At 27.7% G+C, this 22,467-nt stretch overlaps 2 protein-coding genes across 2 annotated transcripts; both read left to right on the top strand.

The window, feature by feature from the left end:
• Nucleotides 1-6,600: 6,600 nt before the first annotated feature.
• LOC111038111 (serrate RNA effector molecule homolog) lies at nucleotides 6,601-11,497 on the top strand. Its single transcript, XM_022321052.1, is given in 12 exon segments — nucleotides 6,601-6,666; nucleotides 6,668-6,831; nucleotides 8,055-8,121; nucleotides 8,186-8,406; nucleotides 8,483-8,583; nucleotides 9,311-9,378; nucleotides 9,455-9,544; nucleotides 9,679-9,816; nucleotides 10,094-10,438; nucleotides 10,894-11,031; nucleotides 11,099-11,377; nucleotides 11,447-11,497. Coding segments are annotated over 12 exon segments (1,728 nt in total).
• Nucleotides 11,498-14,309: 2,812 nt separating this feature from the next.
• On the top strand, nucleotides 14,310-22,109 carry LOC111038109 (nuclear pore complex protein Nup160-like). The gene is made up of 3 exons (XM_022321051.1): nucleotides 14,310-14,706; nucleotides 18,149-21,778; nucleotides 22,051-22,109. Exons 2-3 carry the CDS (start codon nucleotides 18,154-18,156, stop codon nucleotides 22,107-22,109), a joined length of 3,684 nt encoding a protein of 1,227 aa, XP_022176743.1. The 5' UTR covers nucleotides 14,310-14,706; nucleotides 18,149-18,153.
• The last annotated feature ends 358 nt before the right edge of the window (nucleotides 22,110-22,467 follow it).

Here is a 22,467-nt window from a genome sequence, read left to right as displayed (position 1 = left end):
ATAGACAGCAAAAATAAGATTAAATTATATTGGTTTTCGCAAGGATAAATGGTGAATATGTCAAAATTGTCAACTGACCTCCCAATTGTTTCAAATAACCGATGTGATGTTTCAATAATCCGATTTATTTTCAATGTTCTAATATACGGCAGGTCCATCCCTAGCTGTACATTTTGTTTCAATAACGCGATTATATCAATCATCAGTGTTTCTAATAAGCGGCTTCTACTGTATTAACTAACATTACCTCCGATACAATCGACGTTGAGCATCGAATGCTGGTTGTTATGTAGTTCATCACTCGTGTAATCACCCCAAATGCATGTCCGCGTAAAGTTACATTCACAGAGAATTATCTGGTATTAATGGTATTATTGTATCGTGTTTTTCAAATTCCGATACAATTTATCATTTTTATTAATACATATTTAGCACAAACTATTAAATATAACAATATATTTTAGTAAAATATTTTTGTTTATAACAATTTTGTTTAAAAAAAAATAAGAGGATATTTTTAAATCATATTAATTGTACTATTATAAGCTCATAAGTGCATTAAATTCCGAGTCTTTGTAATTAATATGTTGTGGATCATTCAAATTCAAAAATGTTCCAAAATGAGTCATACCATAGGTTAGGTTAGCGTATAGCCTGGTGGCTGGTCTACGAAATAGAAGGCAGATACTAGGTAACTATTTTGGCCTACTATTGCTAACTGTAACCTTTTGGAATATTAAGAATTAAATTATATACTATAGTAGTTACTATATTATATTTTTAAGTAAAGACCGAAAATTTATGTTTTACATATTTTTACTGAGAATATCTCCAATTGAATACACTTTCTCGACGATTAATTTTTCTATGAACTGATATATAACATTTTTGGAGCATAAAAAAGCATATTTCATCGTTTAAGAACATTTTGTGAAAAATAATATGTCTTAAGAATAAATTGCCATATTGCGTTGAATTTGCCTATATAGCTGTGTATATTGTATGATTGTATTTTATAGACCATCAATAATGAGACGTTTGAGTGTAGAAGTGAGTCGAGGAACCAATTGCGCCTAAAACCAAATTTGTATTTTAGGGTCAATATACCAATGGTTGATACATAAGTTGCCTCACCAAAAAAATACTACCAAAATCGCCACTACATATGGTAACCTAACCCAATCTAACCTATAATTATAAATTGAGTCACAATGAAGTGGCGGGTTATGAATATTGAGTGGCAGGTTATGACAGGAGTCAACCTTCGGAGACACAATTACAATCCCCCTACGATCAATTCTACAAGAAAGAATTATGACAATTGACAATACGAGATGAGTTTACTACTAAGAAAGGGGCAGATAGTGAACGCACACAGACACGACATACCACAGTATATATTACGATAAACAATGACACTGATAAATGATATGAGAATAATCACATATTATAATAATATATCACTAGTAATATTATTATTGTTTAAAAACTACGCAGTACTTTATCGAATATAATATGCAGTGGCGCAGTATACACACTCACAAAAGAGCTGGAGTCGGGAAAAGTAAAGGATAGCATGTCTAGCTACGAGTTTATACATATACATATTATACATATATACATATGTAGGAGTGTCAGCGGAGTGTTTAGGAATTATTTAAGGGATGGGATAAGAGTTTAAGACATTGAATCACTTTTATGGAAGGTACCCAGAGGTGGACTTTATCTTTTTTAGGGCCATCGGCACTAAAAATTCGCCACCTCCATAATTGGTGAACAAGTTAGCCTCCAAGTAACCCATTCCAAAATACTCTAAATATTGACAAACAATAGTACCTACCTAAATATATTTGAATTTGTAGAAGAGTAGAAAATGTCAGTGGATGTCAACCAAATGTTAATGAAAACCTACTATGATAATTGATAATTTTTGTGAATTATGAACCATCATTAATACAATATTGGAAGATATTATACAGACCGGACAATTAATGAAAAATAATATAATATTTATTACCAGCTCAAGTTTTTGATTAGTAAATGTTAACTATCGTACAAGGTGGTTCATAAGATGACAGAAATACCCCTAAAATTGTCAAATTAGTAATAAAGTGTTGTATAGTATTTTTAACCTGACTCGTGGCTAACTATACCAGCGCAATATTCTAAGTGTTAAATGTAGTATTATCAAAAACTGTTTTCCTTACAATAATGTACAATACACAACTTGTGGATTATTTTTACGAATTTATTATTTCTATAAATTATAATGAATCAAAATAGATATACCATATTCATATACATTAAAATAATATAGATAGGAATCACATATAATATGATATGATATATAATGTTATATAACTGTTATATAGGCCATGGGGTGGGATGAACAAAATTAGTTTACATAAATAAGAGGTTGCAGTAGATGCTTTAATTAAAATTATAATTAATAAAGATCGATTTTAATCAACTGTCCAGCTATATAATGATTTTGGTGTTTTAAATAGAAATAGAAATGAATTTGGAATGGTTATAAAATATAGGTAAATTATGAAAAATAATTCATGAAAGATTATTATAAAGAAACATATACAATATAATATTTAACAAACTCGCATCTACCATTGTTTTAGACTTCGAAACAATAAGTATTATGTGGGTTAAACATAAAGAACCATATCATATTATTTTAATTTAATTTAATTCGGATATGTCCACTGAGCCCATGAAAAATTACTATCGAGGAACACAGTTTAAGAAGTGAAACAGCTGCTGTATTGTGTGCCTACACGAAATTCTACATATTGAATACCAACTCACACAGTAATCATTATTTTTGAGTAGATTTCATTGATAATTTTTATTAGATCTAAAATAGTAAAAAATTATTATAAAAAATCAACTTCGCTTTTTATGGTGCATTGGTGCTGGCAGTCCATCAAAAACTTCACCAATATGTATACCTAATTATATCTCTTATTATTTTTTAAACAAATAGCTACTAACAACCACTAGCCAGTACACCTTAAATTCAAAAACCTAACTATGCCAGTTTAGTACTAAGTTTAAAATAAATAAAGTAACATTTATACATAAATGTGTATAAATATATAATCAATTAATTACAATCAATTATGTAATACAATTCGATAATAAAATAAATTGTGATTTTGGTTTTTTTTCCAATAATATCTGGTTTTTATATTACAAATTTGTTATTTTCGATTGTACAGACTGCTGGTTGCGGAGTTTCAGTGGCACCGGTGCTATAATAGTGAGATTGAGGTACCTACATTTTTATTATTTATATCTATATATCTATCTACTATATCTATGTCTATATCTATTCTATATCTATATCTATGTCTATATCTATTCTATATCTATATCTATATCTAGATCTAAATCTATATCTATAGACTATATTTATATCTATATAGTACATCTATACTTACTACTATATAATATGAAGTCGCTTTCTTTTGTTCGGGATAAACTCCCAAACTACTTATTCAATCGTCGTGCAGTTTTTTTAAAATTAAAGAGGACATCACTGAGAAAGTTTTAGGCATAAATTTAGTCCGATAAAGTTAATAAATAATTAGTTATTATTAATTAAAATAAACGTGTACTTAAATTGTATACCTATAACTTTTCAGTGCCGGATTTAACCATTGTGCCGCTTTAAGCACTAAATAATTTGCCGCCTTTTAATATAAATATTTTTCTAGTCTAAAAATGTTATTAGAGCATACAATTATAGTTTTTTATTTTTTACTTAAAATTTTAATGATGAATAATAAAAACATACAACTCTACGATTATGAAATTGGAAAACATAAAATATAAATATTACCACAATCCCGTTAATCTAAAAACATTTTATAATTAGTTTCATTTTATTTTAGTTCTAGTTAGGTACCTACATATTATAGTAAAAATGTAATATTAAAAATTATTTGCCGCCCTTTAGAAATTGCCACCCTAAGCACTAGCTTATATTGTTTACTGGGAAATACGGCACTGAACCTTTTTAGTAAGAAATAGTCGCTGGCTCAAAATAAATAACAATCAAACTCGACAACCACAGATGCTTCTAGGCAGGTCGGTATCGACGTGGAATAATAAACAATTAATAAAATTATTTAGTTAAGCAAAAAAAAACATGATTAATTTTATCTGAATATCCAAGCGAATGTGATATATTAGTTATTGGTAAAAAATAACAAGTAACTAATAACTAATCCAATAATCACACATTTCCTATAAAGATCGCTGAGTTGTATTTATAGCCGCTCATCGGCGTATCCACAGTCAAAATAAAAAATAAAATAAAAATAAAAAATATTATTCATATAGAGTATACACCTAGCGTGAGGTACGATAATAATAATATAATATAATATCTTACCTGATTATATACTGAAATAGTATAATATACTAAATAGATACAGTAGGTTTAAAAGAAAAAACATTGTATACTATTGACGATAGCCAATGAGGGTAAATAATAATAATAATGATAATAATACAAAAAAACCTAGCGATGGGGCCTGGATGCTCGTAAACGTAGAGGTTCACATCACATAATATGTATGTAATAAAAATAAAAATGTAAGTATGAACCAGATTTATACATTACCACAAATAAAGAAAAAAATTTACAAATCAACGTCATCCATCATTTGATGTTTTATTTGTCGGTGGACCTTACTCCACGTTTGTGTGTTTACATAATATAAAATAAAATTTGTGAGACAACTTGTGGTCGGTCGCTGAAGACATCCGACCATAGCAAATAATTACCCATAGACTTTATACTCGTTGACGGAGCATAAAAAAAGGTTCCGCTGTGATCGTGTTGTTCCACACTTTTGGAGATATGAGTAAACCACATCAGCTTGTGCATAGTTTACAACAAAAACAGCATAAATACGTAATTATCGTATTAATACATCATTCAAGAATATCTCTTTCAAGTTTCCAAAGAATTAAACGAATTATGAATAACCTTGGATTAAGTATTACTATACTAACTCGTCTGGTTTTTGATTTTCTTTACATTTTCGTTAGGTACCTACGTATGTTGACTTGTTATGATAAATGATAATACCTACGTCAATGCAACGCGATTCGGCGTGGTCACCGGTGCACCTAACACCGCCGGCAAGGCATGCTCCGTCTATGAGTAATATATTAGTAATATTCAATTATTTATTCAATCCAAGAATTAATTTTATTCCGTATCCGGCCTATCTGGGAGATCCCGTATTAGGTATTATTTTAAAACTTAATAAGAAGGTATTAATAGAATAACTTAATTACCAATAGCTAATAATAGTGATACTCTGATAATATTGTACTATACTATCTGTACTATGGTCGAAATTTATACCATTCAAGTTATTCAACTATTGTGTTCGGTGTTCAGTTTGCTCAGATTTGTTCAGTTGTCACTCGTCAGTGTTTGTCTAATTGTTGTCATATGTTTAATATTTATATTTTATACTAATATACTTATAGTTTTAACGTGCATACGTTTTCTTTATATTAGTTTAACCCATTTAATAAAATAAATATAATTATACAATACCTACTTAAAACTCAGAATAAGGGAATTATATCCCCAAAAAAAGGTCATAGTCATATACTTTTAAATTGCGGCCTGTGGACTTTTAAAACAGGTATCTAAATGCTTTTAAATTTTAAATAACGATAAACGCAAAAGTAGAACAACGTTTAAATTTTGAATAACGATAAACTCAAAATCTGTATAACGTTTTGATTGTAAATAACGCAAAACAAAATTTTTTTTTTAAAATGCAAGCCCTGATTACATATTATATATATTGTAGGTACCTATACTAATATAATGTTTTTGTAATCATCTATATACACGTCAGCAGCCGCCGAAAACGAGGAGTAACGATGATTGCCAACCGACGGCGACCAATCAAAACGCACCTGGCATTAAACTGAGGCTCCACTGTCCAGTCAGTTCCAGCAGCTATTCAGTAGTCAGTACCTACCCGTTCACGAGACTCAGCGCACTTAAATAATATTATATACTTACACTAGACTCCGAGATACGTATTATTTATTTATTATTGAAGTTTTATGAGTCTTAGCTTTTAGTGATTAGTAGCGATTTTATTCATATAAAGAACTGGTAACAATTTAAAAAATATTAGTCTAAATTTTTAAAATAAGTTATCTTTGACTTAATGTTAAATAATTTTCAGAGGTTACCTATAGAAAATCAAAGTGTGATCGTCTTAGTCAAGGTGCTCAAAGAGATCAATCGCTTTTAGTTAAGACAACTTGGTATACACATAGGTAAGTATTTACCTTAGTTAAACATTTTTAATTTATTTGTATAAAGGGTTAATATAAAATAATTATATTTTCTAAATTACTAAGCATATTTAAATATGAATTAAAGTATTAATTTATGGGAAAACGGACATTTTGGTAATGACTAATGACCTATGAACCTCCTATAATTATGGACTATGATCTTGGTGAAACTTGGGAGTATTTAAATTTATATAAAATGTTCAGATAATAATAATTTTATATTATAGTATTTATTTAATAATTATGACAGTGAGAGATCCTGGAGCACATTTAGCTTAGCAACCTATTCCAACAACTGCAAAAACCACTTTCCAGATTTACTCCACCAACTATGATGCCTTTAAGAGATTTTTCGATTACTCAAGGAGATAATATTACTGACAAGAGAGCACTATCTGAACATGATGAGTACAAGTTGCAGATTCAAAGAAACCAACTAACTAATTTTTTTATTGTACATAAAAATGAGGAATGGTAATTATATAAATATACTATACTTAGAGCAATATTGCAAAATACACTTTTTAAAAGTATTCAAGCACATAAACAAATATTTATTTTGAATAATATTTGAATACTCAGTTAAAAAAAGTATTTGAGTACAAAAAAAGATGTTTTCAGGTACATTTTTTTTACTTACTAAATCAACTGAACTCATTTTCAGCGTTTTACAGTGTATCTTAAATATTTGGAGTAACTAAAAAATACCCATCTGGTTTTTTGTCAAAATATTATAATTTTCGTTTGAGTATATTAACAATAAAAAAATATTTTATTATAAATTCTAAATTTTTTTATTTTTTTTATTTTACATGATAAAAATTAATTTTAAAATAGAATATATTATATATATATATACTAAAAAAATTAAGAATTTAAGTTAATCATAAATACTTTGAAAATTTATTTAAAACAGTTAAGTACAGTAGAAACTCGATTAACCGTCAGTGTTCGGACTGGGACAATGACGGTTAACAGAAATCATAGATATATAAAACATATATATATATATATATATATCTATGACAGAAATACAATAATACAAAACAATTTTTCAATAAACCATATATTTTACAATGTAATTTTCAGACAAAAATAATAAATATAATAATAATAATAAATAATAATGAATAATAAATACAAATAATATATAATACATATTATGTGATAACATAAGAATATACCATTCTATAAAATATTTAACAAAATAATCCGTCATCTTCTGTTTTTTTGATTCACGAGCTTTTTGAGCGGCCATGTTTCATATTTTACGAAGAAGTAAGACCTGCTTTGCATTTTCCTCCTCTTGTACCTTAAACCAATCAATGCATTTTGATAACATTGCTTCTACTTCTGCGTGGCTAGTTCATGGTTTTAAGTCAAGCACTGAATCAACTTCTTCGTCAACGGTAGTGAAATTAAAAATAATTTGATCATCATTTAATTACCACTATTTTTATACGTATGATAGTCGTCGCGTTAGGTACCGCGACGATTTTATCGCTATCGCATTACACATAAACTTTTTTTTCGACGGATAACAGAAACTGACGGTAAATCGAGTGACGGTTAATCGAGTTTCTACTGTATTTGAGTATATAAAAAATATTTGAATACTTTTACTCATGTGTTTGACAAGACTCCCTTGTTGTTAATATATTCATATAATAAGTGTCGTAACATTTTAATTGCATAAGGTTCAAGAATAAATACCATCCTGATGATATTATAATACAAAAGAAAAATCGAGCCATAGCACTTCAAGTAAGCATTTATTTATATTTTTTATTCTAATACTTTTAACTACATTTTATTTTCTTATTTTCAGAAACGGTTAGAAGTTTTTAAAGAATTTTTTGCAAATGGTAAAATTGATTCCGTTAGTGTGGATGCTGAGAATCCAGACCCTCTAATTCGTCTACTTGATTCAGTTGTAATAAAACTTGAAGGAGGCACAGATTTTGATTTAACAGTGTTAGGTCCTACTGAGACATCAAAACTCCGAAATAAACACGAACATGGAAAAAATGAAACCAATAAAAAAACCAAGTATGAACTAGCATTTATTCATTTTACATTAATGTAAAATACAATTTTAATATTTTAACCTTTATGTTATACATAGTTTAATTGATGGTGAAAATTCTGATGGCATAGTGGATATTGACAAAAAAGATGGCAATGAAAGAAATAAAATAGACAAATTTGAAGTCAATAAAGCCGAAGGTAATTTATTAAATTTCGCTAAACTATGTTTATAACACTATCAATATTTTTTTCAAAATAGCAAAAGTGGGAATTAACTTGTCAAAAAGTTTAAGTTAAGTTACTAAGTTAATTTTTTTTAAGCTTGCTAACTTAACCGTCTACTTAGTTAATTATTTTTGTTTTCAACTTATTATCTTTAGTTATTCAGTAAAAATTGTTATTATTGTTGAAACTTAACTTTTAGATAGTTAATTATCATTATCTTGCAGTTAAGTTGATTTTCTTTTCATATTATATGTGAAACCAACAGACATACTAATTTTTTGACTCTTTTTGCATTTTGGTAATTTATTTTCATCATAATAATCTAATGTTTGCACAGTGTTATAGAACGTCTTTAAAAATGTTTGTGCAAATCAAAATACTTGACAAAATACTATGACTTATACAAATTGTAGCTTGAAAAAAATTTAACATTTTTAAACTGTTTAAACTGATTTAAGTTTATTTTATTTTTTATCTTAACATTAATTTTATCTTGTTACATTTTTCCTTTGTTAAATTTTGACTTTTGAGTTTAGGTAATTTAATTGGATTAACTTAACTTTCTCATAGTCGATTATTTTTATTAACTTGCTGAAAATAGTTTCAGCATTTATTTATGTTGAGTTAAATGTATTTATTCACTTTAGTTTTAATTCTCTACGAAAAAATAATTGTTTGTATTTAATTAATATGTTTATAGAAGCAATGGATATAGATATTGTTCAAAGACAAGAAATCAACAACAAAACAAATAATAAGAACCAAAATGTATAAATTATATAAACAAATATTTAATTGCGTGTAGAATAAATATTAATGTTATAATATTTTATGTATATTACAGCATATTGTAAAACCAAGAGCATTGCATCGCACAACTTCAATATATTTACGTAATATACCGTATACAGCAATCAAAAGTGATATAGAAGCAGTAAGTGAATTTTTATGTATAAACAAATAAATTGCCAGTGATCTGATGATTTTTGTAACAAAAGCTGTACAGTAATAACGGTTTTTATTTTTTTTTTGTCATAAATTAAAGTAATTGTACCTATTTTTTTTTAGATTTGTAAGGTTTATACTGGATTTAAAAGAATATTTATAGGTGATCCTAAACCAAAGTATCTTTGGACTAGACAAGCTTGGGTAACATATGATGGAGATGTGAAGATGAATGACATTTTTTGGAAATTATATGTTGAAGTTAGTACATTTTACCTAATTGAAATTATAAATTATATTTAAACTTTAAATTGCTTTGACTTAAAATGCATTGTGGCATAATTGAACAGTTTGTACATTTGATATTGAATAAGACTACAAATTACAATAAACTAGTATCTTAGTGGTAAGCAGTTGATGGCTTGTATATTCAGAGCCAATACTTTGAAAATTTTCAATTGGATGCTATTCATTTTTTTCATACCCCTACCTTAAATCTCAGTTTTGTAATAGTAACCTAGTTGAATTGAATTTATAGTTGCATAGCAGTAATATGGATGTTTTTTATGGTAACAATGACCCAAATCACCGCATACGGCCTGTGAATGGAATAAGAGATCATTTTCAAATTGCTTGTAATGATATGAAACTTTGCGTCAGTATCATAAACTACTTTGATAACCGTGCAAGTTTATGGAAGTCAATTGATGGAGAGCAATCAGCCTTGGAAAATACTTATGGTGTTATATCACCTAATCCTGTATTACAAAACATCAACGATTTCGTAATTGACAAAGCATCGTCTGAAGACGAAGAGCTTTCAGGCGAATGCGTTTCTTTTGAACCAGAAGTGTATGCTGAAAAACATATTCAGCTGTTAAAGGTATAATAATATAATTGATTAAATTTAAAATATTTATATTGAATCATAGTACGTTATCTGATATTTCACATTAGGGAGGAAAATCTTCAAATCATAAATATGTTTTGGTTTTTTTTTTATTGGGGGGAGTGGCAAGGGACATTGCAGAACTTAGCATGAGAGCATGTGACCTAATTTTTACAAACTACAAACTTCTTCATATTATTTCATAATAATATATAATGTCTTTGTAGACATTTGTCAACATGCCTAACTTTAAATTGATATCAATAATATAACAAAAACCATGGTAAATTGTATAATAGTTAAGTTTCACTAAAGTCAATCAGGAAACAAAAAATGTTGTAGCCAGCCTAAAAACATATTTTTGAGAATGGATATTCAATGGGTATTCAATTGGTATTATATTATGTACAATAAACTTGGTATTTTATAATTTTAATTTTAATATTTAGGCTTTGGATAGAATGTTACTTTATTTACGCATTGTACATTCAGTTGACTTTTACGACTATAAAGAATATACAAATGAAGATTACATGCCGAGCAAATGCCAAACTATGCATGCTCGTAATGCACCAACTCGTTTTCTGGTATGTACCTACTACCTACCTATTTAATGTATTAATATTAATAGTGCTAAATACAAATTGATTTCAGCCTACACAGCAAGAATTAACTGATTTTTGTCGTTTTTCTCAAGCAAAAGCTAATTTGTTGATTGCCTCAACTTATGATGCGAGTGAAAAGGAATTACTTCGGCTTGGAGGTAAAAACGAAGAAGAAGAAATTGAAAAGTTTATAACTTCTAATACACAAGAACTATTAAATAACAATTGGCTATGCAATTTGTCGGGAAAAATATTCAAAAGTCCCAAATGTGTGTGTGATCACATTATAAATAACTACTCTCATCTACTGGACGATGTGAAAACAAATGTAAATTTAAATTTAGCTGTACATGTTTTATGAATTACAATTTTAAAATATGTTTTTATCTTTATCAAGGTGAAATATTTCAACAATTATCTTCGTGACCTAAATAGACTACAGCATTGAATTCGGTCATATCTAGACATCCAGTTGTAAAACCTTAAACAATATAAGAAACAATAGACGTAACTGTGCATGTTTAAATTGTGGTGCTCTTATTGGTAAATTTCATATTTTTATATATTTATGCCTCTTATTATAAAGTAATTTACCCTATTACATTGTATAATTAAAAATTATGCTACATAATGCATATTTAATACAATAAATTATGTATATTTAGTGCCCACTACCTACCTAGGTAGTTATTTTATATTTTTATAATTGTTTTTCTATAGTATAAGAAAAAATTTAACGCATCTTATAATTACATAATCGTCGCAAATAAACAGTTTTATAATTATATACGATTTTCTCATGTTCAATTATATTATACATTATATTATATGTAGTCACTTACGGGCCATATGGCTATATGACCCTATAGGTCACCAACAGAGGCGGAACTAAGATTTTTTACGTCCGGGAAAATATTAGAATTACGTCCAATCATAGACCAAGACTAAAAATATATCATTCCCTACAATTGTTTTCTAATAACTGGAACTAAAAGTACAAACATACAACATACTTATTGACTTTTAAATACACAGTAATACATAAAACTAACAAAGTTAAAAATATCAAGCTAGTTATTTTTACTCATGGAATCTTATATTACAATAATTAAACTACATAAGAGTTATTCGAGTTTATTATGTTATCGTCGACGTTTACGGAGCAGTTAAAATGTACGCTAAAATATAGTATCAAGTATCAATTCGCTGTGACTAGTGAATTTTTAACCATGATTATTAATGCACTAAGGTAAAATGTCCCCAGAAAATATTTACTAAAGAGTAAAATTCTCGATTTAATCGAATTTGAAAAAATAAATATTTAAATAAATTTAATAACTATCCTATTGTATTCAAAAACTTATTATTCTTATTTCTTTTCTGGACTCGTCGAATGCACCTACTTTATTTTTGTCTATAAGATTTATAAATAATCTTACCAGGAATAAATTGTCTAATGTTACACCCCAAAAAAATTATTATTTTTAAAAGGATGCATTATAAGCTAAAAAACAAAAAGTAAATGAATAACTCTGCTAATAGTTAGAACTTAACAGTTTCCATTACTTTTAGTTTTATCGGTTGCTCAGAAAAAAAATGTTGTAAATTCTTCCGTAGTAACCTGTGTTTAGGTTATGATTAAAAAATAGAATTACCTGTAGTTTTTTTTATGGTCTTATTATTTTATTATTATCGTACACAGTTGTTATTAGTATATTAATTAATCATTGAGCATTTTTCAATACTTTTTAGTCTTATCGGTTATGTTTTCGGCATAACCCGTTTTTTTGGAAAACTTATTTTTTCAGTAAAATGTTGTTTATTATTCTATTATTTATCTAAATTTAAAATATTACTCGTATAACTGTCATTTTTTGTGTGTAAACTTTTTTTTAGTGACTGGATTGAAATATCAAAAAATAAATAACTATATGTTAATGTAAAAATATACATGTAATATTTGTTTTGTGAATTTAATATTATGTATAATATATATTAATAAATAGTATACAAATCCAGGACAATCTCCCCGCTGCCTTCAAAGGCCATATTTATTGGACATTGGATGTTTCCCCAACAAAGTGGACAAAAAATTAAAAGTAAAAATATTAAGCAATATAATATACAATGCAAATCAATAAATTTACGAATATAATATAATACAATAATACGTTTTAATAAAACTGTTGCCAATAAAAAATTAACTAATGTAAATATTAAAAATGTTAAACAATATACAAATTACAAAACAAAATTAAAATTTAACGTCCTATAACTCTCGGGTTTATAGCTATATAGTTTTGAATATATAGTTAAATTATTCTTACAAGTTTTAATTCACAGTTATATAGTAATTAATTTTATTTGGTACATATTGGTTAGGTTAGGTTATTATGTATATTTTTTCTTATTTTTTAAATGAAAACAATACAAGGAATTTACATCATAATAATTCGTATAGGTACATTATGTGGGTTGTAGATTCGTCTTCGTATATGGAAACAACTTATATTATTATAAGATAGATTTCCGGAGGATCTGATTATGTATTAATTAAATAGACTTTAAATCACTTAACTAAATACTTTTATTGAATACGAATTCACAAGAGTCTTATGTATAGAATGAAATACGATTGCCGGTGACGCTCATTCGGTATTTCGTTATTTCGTCGACGGGCATGGCGTATAAATGCTTATTGTGCTTAATAGTTAATACTAATAAATTATAAATAGAGGTTCGTGACAATATTGATCATTGCTACAGGCACAAAATATTTGTACCTACATTTTATTATTGTATATCATAATCATTCAAATACAAAATATTAATAACAAGTAGAAAGATGAGTAGGTAACGAAAAACAACCGTGTTTCGGTGGAAGACGACGCGTGACGTCAACAAGTAGACGGCCGACGACGTAATCGCGTGAACAATAATTTTGTGCCCATTCCCATTTCCCGGGCAACGAGAGTCAAATACTGCGAGTCACTCTAAATGGCAAGTGTTTTAATAATTTACGCCTTACGGTTAGGTTACTTCCGCTCACTATTTCAAGGCCACCCACCCTCTAGCTTCGTGCCTGCACGTCGAGCTCGGTAAAAACTAAAAAGTAAGCTTCTGCCACTGTGGCGCTCCCAGTGGAATGTATTCAAATTAAAATCCCCCGTCTAAATGATCTCTCGTTTTTTGTGGAGTGGTCGTCGGCGGGGACGTATCTACATTGTGGACGAAGGTGACGTTGGGACAAATGTGTGATGCTCACGTTAACGAATTTTTTTGCCAACAAGCCGTGATAAGCATTAACAATGTTAAACTCCCTCCTTTTGTCTAAGTTGTTGACTGTTGTTTGTCGAACATTCGTCACTTAAGGTTCGAGCAAATATACTTGTCTATTGTTTGAGCGTAGTCGCCGGCAACACGAAAACGAAAGCGCAATCAAATAACGTTAAAAAAACTGTGGTCTGTGAAACAATCTGCTTGTTCTTATTGAATAGAGTGGACAGTGTTGTAGCTGTAGCTAGTACCACTACTATAGCTGTTGTGACTACTGTAGTGACGACCGTAAAAGCGTGCTCTGGAAAGTTAAATGTTTTAATCGACCTCGATTGTTATTCTGTTGTCTTGACACTGACTCATTAAGTTCCATTAAAAGCGGTAAGTTGTTTACAATATTATCGTTTTTTTTTAACTACCTACGCGTCTATCAAAATCTGAATTTATAGTTTTAGTAGTGAACAGAAACATTTATAGGTACCTACTTTCGTAGTATAGGTACGTCTTAATTTCATTGGCCTACAGGTATTCTCAGATAATTTGAATAAATTACAGACTTATTGATCAACCATTAGGTACCGACGATCGAGTACAAAATCTTAATGGATTAACATATTTTTCAGTGTAAGGTTATGATGTGTATGAATAAAATGTAAAATAAATAGGTTAGTTTTAATGTCCTATTATTTTCAGTTGTTTTTCGTATAATAATCTTTAAAAGTGATATACGTAATAGAAAAATTTTATATTCTTGATGTACTCTTATATTATGTATTGATTTTATATCTATAATATTAAATATAAGCTACCTATAGATAGTTATAATATATTACACATATATATTACCACACTTTTTACACTGAATACGTTGATAGTGTAATAGTATGGTTAAAGTGCTAGTGAGGTAATTAACAAATATCTTTTGTAAAGTCGGATGTATCAAACCAATTTAAATTATTTTTCATTTATTGATAAAAAAATCATTGAGCACAGTAGAAACCGTTTATAATGACATTCAAAGAACCAAAGAAAATAGGTTATAAGCTGTTGTTATTATAACAAAAATGCCAAAAAAAAATTGTAACTTCAATACATATTATTATTATTATTTATTTATTCGTGTAATGTGTAGTACAGAAAAAAGTGAAGATAAAAACATTTTATTATGTACATCATATTTAAATAAATTAAATAAATTAGGATTTTAGATTGAACTTTGTTTGAATACAAATCAAGCTTTATTTTTTTTCTAGTTCTTCAAAATTTATCTTTGAACTTCCGTTATTCAGATCCATACAAATTTTGCATTTTTTTCCTATACAACCAAAAATAAACATAACATCCGTATAGTCATTGTATAGTAATAATAAGCGATTCAAATTAGTACATACAATGTAGAAGTTTTGCCGGGATTTTTAATCTAAGGTCATAACACCCAATATGCCACTACAGCCGGTGTCATTATAAATGGTTTCAACTATATTTTTTATTTATATTATTACTATATCAGTATATAAATTATAGAGTGATTCACTAACACCATGCATGCTCACCAATTTCTTCAAGTCTTCAGTTATTCAAAATCTAATTTTTTCAATTTTTAAATGTGTTTACCTACTCGAAGACCATATTTTAAAATTCATAAAATATTTCCTAGAACTTAAGGAGTGTCCTGCGGGTATGCAAACTTCTGTTTTTCAAATGAGAACAACCCTCCTTTTATACTATAAATTATTTACCTAGTAAACAATTTTTCTGAAAATAATGATGAATCGAAATTCAAACAAGCAGTTTTGCAGTTATTTAACTTAGTTTACTGAGGATATGTCCATGATAATTTAGTTTGGAAGCTATTGGGGCTATGGTGATTTAAATATGTGATAACTCATATTAATCCATCAACATTGTAAAACCAATACATTAATCTTTCTGCTCAGAAATTAAAATAATCAATGTTCAATGATACTCTATTTTACTGGATTTCATAAGATTTAATAACATTTTTGTTTCAATTACCTAAATCATTAATAAAAACAAACAATAGTAGTTTCTCCTTAATATAATTAGTATTTGTGTAAAATGAAATAACCTTTTAAAATTATACTGCAATGTACTTATAATATTTTATTATTATTCAATGTAGAATTGAATCTAACATGTATGTATGTATGTTCATTGTTCATTCATTATAAAATCCCAGAATTAACCTTTGGTTTTAATCAAATCATTTTATTTGCAAATGCTTGTAATTATATTGTTTGAATGCTATTTAAAATCATTTATAACATATTCCGACATAGTTGCTTAATTGTTAATGTTTTGTATAATACGCATATTATGATTGGAATTGGTAGAATAACTCAGTGCTGACAATTTAAATACTGTGGACGGTTGATAATTTGCTTAATGAACAATATTAATAATAATATCATTTATAATTTCTTAATAAAAAAGGTAGGTACATGTATACATTTCATATTTATAATACGGCAATATCACTATATTTTATAGTACCTAGTATACTACTGTATAGTATTACATCTGTAGTTGAGTAGATTGTCATGTGGTGTGTAGATGTACCTTATCAGCAGCATTACATTACCCCTACTTTGAGTCAAAGCTGACATATGCTCTCTTTTCTAACTAACATTCTGATTCTATCAATTGCCTCTGTTCTAGTTATGAAATCTGTGAATCTTAATTCCCAGAGACTATATAGGTATACTGTAATAAAAAAGTGATGAAAAATGTTGGTCAATTTGGGTATCTGTATAGCTGAATATGATTTTGCTTTTTATTTTTTATTTTTACCTATTTTAAAGTGTAATTCATCATAGGTATTATTATTATTATCGGTTGTTAGTCAATAATTTATTAAATAAATTCCTTTAAATTACAATTATTCTTTTTAAGAGCATGTAAAAAATAACTGAAAATATTATTTATAATGTGGAAATAATCAGAAATATATTCGAATATAAGATTATAATAATTATTAAAATAAAACATTTATTCCACTTAATGTTTTTGGTCACAATTAAAATTGTTTCGACTTATTAATAATACATAGTTCAAATTATGTTTATAAGTACTAATTCCTTTTAGTATTCTTGCATTCATATTTAATGTTTTCAAAAATATCATGACCTAACAGTTGTTTTCAAAGTTATTAAAGATAAATTAATAACTTTTGTATATAAGTATGTACCATAAATATGGTAGCTTATTATTTTTATATGATACTATTTGACACAATTATTTATTTATTTATTACATTAATAAATATTAAGTCACAATTACACAATTTTTTTTTTACAATGAAAAAATTAGAATTTATTTACTAAACAAAATATTTTATTTAATCAACTGTTATGTACATAAACTTATAGAAATTATGTACCTATATTGGGTGATAATTATTGGAAACAAAATATCTCTCGTTTTGAAAATTGGGTTAGTGAATGTTGAGTTTTAAATTGAGGTGGAAATAACCATTATTTTACCTGTAATGATTGTTTGATTGTTGATATAAAGATATTTATTTATTGTTCGTAGTTACTGTGTATAGTTATTATTTTATTAAGATTTTATAGTGTTTTTACTCAAAGTACATTCATATTATCAAGTATTAACAAATATCATCACATGAGAATTTAACATGGATCCATACTAGTCAATATTAAAAAATAGCTACCAAAATAAAGGTTACCAATTACTATTAAAGTTATAGCGATGTATTAAAATAGAATATACAGATTGAGTTTTTCTAACTTGTTTTTATTTTTATTTTTTTATTAATATTAAATTTTATTATTTTGTTTAGAGACTATGGCTATCAATAACCCATATGTGGATACTGTCTACAGACAAGTAGTTACTGAGCATTTTCAATCAAATCAATGGAAGGAAATTTTGATTAATCCTGAAGGTGCTTCAACTACTCTGGGCAATGAAAGTACACTACCTCAATCAGGTGGATACTGTTTTAAAGACATTCCTAACCATTTTATATTTTGGCGGGTCTTGTATGATAAACTTGAGTTAGTTGAACATAGTTTGGACACTAATCTTTCTGAAAACCAGGTGAGGATACACTTTCGAGATTCGCCTATATTGGAATGTGGAATCTCTGTATACGAGACATCGGAATCTGTTGTTTTCTTAGTGCCAACAGGATGTAGTTGTCATCGATTGACATTTCCACGACCAAGTCATGTGAAAATTGATGATGATAATGAAAATGAAAAAGTATTATTGGGTTTATCAATTTTTTCAAATTTTAATGTATTATCTATTGACGATCCAGCAACATTTTTTTCCTATAACGCAGTACTTAGTCATCCATATTCAGCTGCTTCTTGTTTAGATCAAAAACATGATGCTATATTTATTATAGCTTTAGAAAAAAACATCATGCTTTATATACGTATGGAGTATATTTCTGGACTACCCACCTTCAAAGAAATTTGTCAAGAATCTGGAGTACCTCGAATGCTTTCGAGTATAAGCAAAGTTTTTTCTTCACATACTGAGAATCCTGTTATTAATAGTTTAGCTGTCCACCCATTTCTACAAGACATATATGTATACTCTCTTGATGATACATGTGAATTAAAAGTTTGGTCAATCGATAAAACAGTTTATATTTATATAATTGATATGAAAAAAATGTATGTATCTTCAACAGAGATGAACAGTTTAAGACCTCATATTCTTCATAAATCTTTCAATGATCAACTGTTTCTTACTATTTACCTTAATTTATCAGAAAGTTCAATATTTGTGGTTCTTGAACCATGCATTGACCATGGTATGTTTAAACTTCAGCAAAAGTTTTATGTACGCTCACCTGTGAACGATAGACTAGTTGATATGTCATTGTATGGTAATGAAATTTGGTGTGTTTGGAGAACTGGAAAAGACACTGCTTGCATTAAATCTGTAAATATAAGGAATGGTGTTTGGAAAGATTGTTCTTTAGATACTGCTGCTTTTGAACAACCTATTGAAATCTCTTTTAACTCAAAACAAGCTTATTTGGATAAGATATTTTCGTCTTCTACTTATTTTACAGAGGATGATTTGAAAAATGCTATTGCCGTTTATGATACACCTATTGGTTGTGAATTTGTCACTGATTACCGTACCAAGATAAGTAATGTAATTGATATAAAAGTTGCTCAGGAAATGCATAAATATAACCCTTCAGATATTGAGTCACAAATGCAACTTATTGAACAGTGCAGTGCCAGTTTTTATAAAAGCTGTTTAGATTACCGTTGTAAGAGATTGGCTCCTCTTGGCCTTTTATGGTTGGGATCACCATCATTTTTACTAGTTGTTGTAACAAATTCAAGTTTTTGCTTTTTACGGCCATCGGATAAAGTTGAAAACAAGATATTTTCATTTAAAAATCCTAATAATGATAATAAATTAAATAATTTACTCAAAATACTGATGTCAGAACCAATAAATAAATTCAGTTTATTTTTAGACATAAAAGCTTTTCCTGACGAATTTTTAGAATTGATTAGAGATTCTTATAAGTTTGATAGTAGTGATCCAATCATATCATTATATTTAAATGGATGTAATGTTCTTGATACTGTTCGTGTATTAATTAAAATGCTACATGCTGATTTGATGCCAGATGAAAATATGCAAGATATTCAAAGTATTCAAGATATTCAAAGTATTCAAGATATGCAAAATACACAATATTCAAGATGTTTCAGGAGTAGATTAGGTACCAGTGTTGTTTCTCATAGTTTCTATCAAATAATGATTACACGTTTTGACTTATGTTGTAGATTGCTTACATTCATTGAGTTGAATTCTAAAAATTATGGACAAAATAAAAAGTATGTTGATGACGCTTGTAATCTTGCTTATAGTTATTGGATCCTGGCTTTATTTGCAAATAATATTAAGTTATTTGAAAAAATTGTCTCTACTAATATATTATTAGTCAGAGAACCGTTTATGTGTTATGTTGATGGATTGTTAAACTATATTTGGCCACTTATTGATGGTTCTACTCTCGTAGAATTCTTATTACAAGAGGGAAAATACAGTTTTATACAAAAAATGGCTCAATTACTAGACTATAAGAATTGGGAAGAAAAATTAATTACTTCATATATGTTAATTAATGATCCTGATAATGCACTTAAGTTACTTAAAAGTGATTTAAAAAAAAGTACAGACAAATTTGTTACAGCAATCACTTTGTTTGAAAAATACGGTTACTATAATCAAGCAGTTAACCTTGGAAATTATGTACTAAAACTATGTACCCATAATGGAGATAATATCACGACATCAATGTTACATTCTAGCATTTTTCTCAATAATTTAAAATTGAAAGAATACGCAAGCGCTTACAATAACATTTTATGTTTAAAGGATCGAGAACGAAAATTGAATTGTTTGCATACATTTGTTCTAACGTTATTAGAAAATGATGAAAAAAAACAACTGTTAAGTTATAATTTTTTTGGCTTACAAAGCTCAGTAGAAGAAATACTACTAAAAAAAGCACGATCTTTGTCAAATGTTGATGCCTGTCCTTTTTACATGTTTTTATGTTCAATTCATGATAAATATGCCAAGTACAAAAAACTATCCATGACATTTTATGAATTATATTTACGGTCTGACTCATGTGTTGAACAAGAACAATATTTGAGACTATCACTTTTATACTTAGAATGTTTAAATCCTAATGATGCTTGGTTTGTAACAGTTTCATTACCTTTTATCCCAGAGACTGATATTGATAATTATCATAATGGTTTAATGGAAATTGAGCATCTAAGAAAATTATGTTTTTTGACTCGAGCTCGTCTGGAAATTGATGAATCTACAACTGATATGAACATACAGAGCGTGATATCTTTATTGTTGATGAAACATAAGTTTAAAGTAGCAATGCGTTTATCTAAAATGTGGAATTTATCTTTTTATCAGCCATTAAGAGAGTTAGTGAAAACATGTTTGTCCCTCACGGATTCTGAACAATGTGATAAAGCATGGGTTTGGTTAGCTGACAATGGAGTCAATAGCGATGGCAATGATTGCAAGAAAATAGCTTGGCGTTTTTTGGAGACATTGGTAAACATGTACGAAGAAAAAGGAAGAACATTGGTGCACTATCAAGTAGCTGATGAGTTACTAAGCCATCAAACATATTTACCGAGTTGGATTCTCAGAACATTCAAAAAAAGAAATGTTAGTGAATTGCTAAGATTATACTTGAGTTATGGGGAACTGATGAATTGCGCATATTTAATATTAGACATTTTTGATGAAGAAATGTATAGTGATGATACTGTAGGTACATTTGGTAAGACAATACCTGTTGATGTAATAGAATGTGTGATTGTAAATTTAAAACATAATAAATTACAGATTGGTGAAGAGGTTCTTAATAAATATAAAATATTTTGTGATAAAATTGGTACACAAAAAAATTTAATTAATTAAATTATTAAATTAAGTATTTTTTGTTACTTTTATAAATATTGTATAGTTAAAGTTACTTATGTTTTTTTTAAGTACAATTCTAATTTAATTTTTAACAATTTACTTCCTACTTATATGAAATATGTAAATTGTAAGACAGTTTTGAAATAAAATCAAATAATATATCTTTATTTGTTTAGTGCATTTGTAATTATGTCTATTCATATAAATTAGAAATATTTTAGTAATTTTAATTTACAGATTGGAATGTTGGACAGTTGACAATAAAACAGAATAGAGTGTATGTAAAGCAGAGATGAGGTACATTGTCAAACAGGCAAACTCATGATACAGCATACATTAAGTGCAGAATAATCAATTTTACTCAGTTATTTTAATATTTGAGTAAAATGGCCTATTTTCAAATGTAAAGGTTTCTACCCACACAAGATCTGCTTAAAGGTAGAAGGTATTGATTGTTTTAAATAATAAAAAGGTATTATTTTCTAGGGTTGCGCGTAGGTTTGTTTTGATGTTTCAATTTTTAAACAAGTTTTGAGTATGTTTTATTGATTGTAATCCTTCAACAATGAGACACTACATTATAAGGATTCGGTGGTCTTGTGTTCAATTTTTAAATTATACATAATAATTTTATTGTATATATACTTGTTCAAA

The sequence above is a fragment of the Myzus persicae genome, unplaced genomic scaffold (assembly GCF_001856785.1).
Source record: "Myzus persicae strain clone G006 unplaced genomic scaffold, MPER_G0061.0, whole genome shotgun sequence".
Classification (NCBI taxonomy): domain Eukaryota; kingdom Metazoa; phylum Arthropoda; class Insecta; order Hemiptera; family Aphididae; genus Myzus; species Myzus persicae.
The sequence above is the reverse complement of the archived record's forward strand: the minus strand, read 5'-3'. Positions and strand labels throughout refer to the sequence as shown.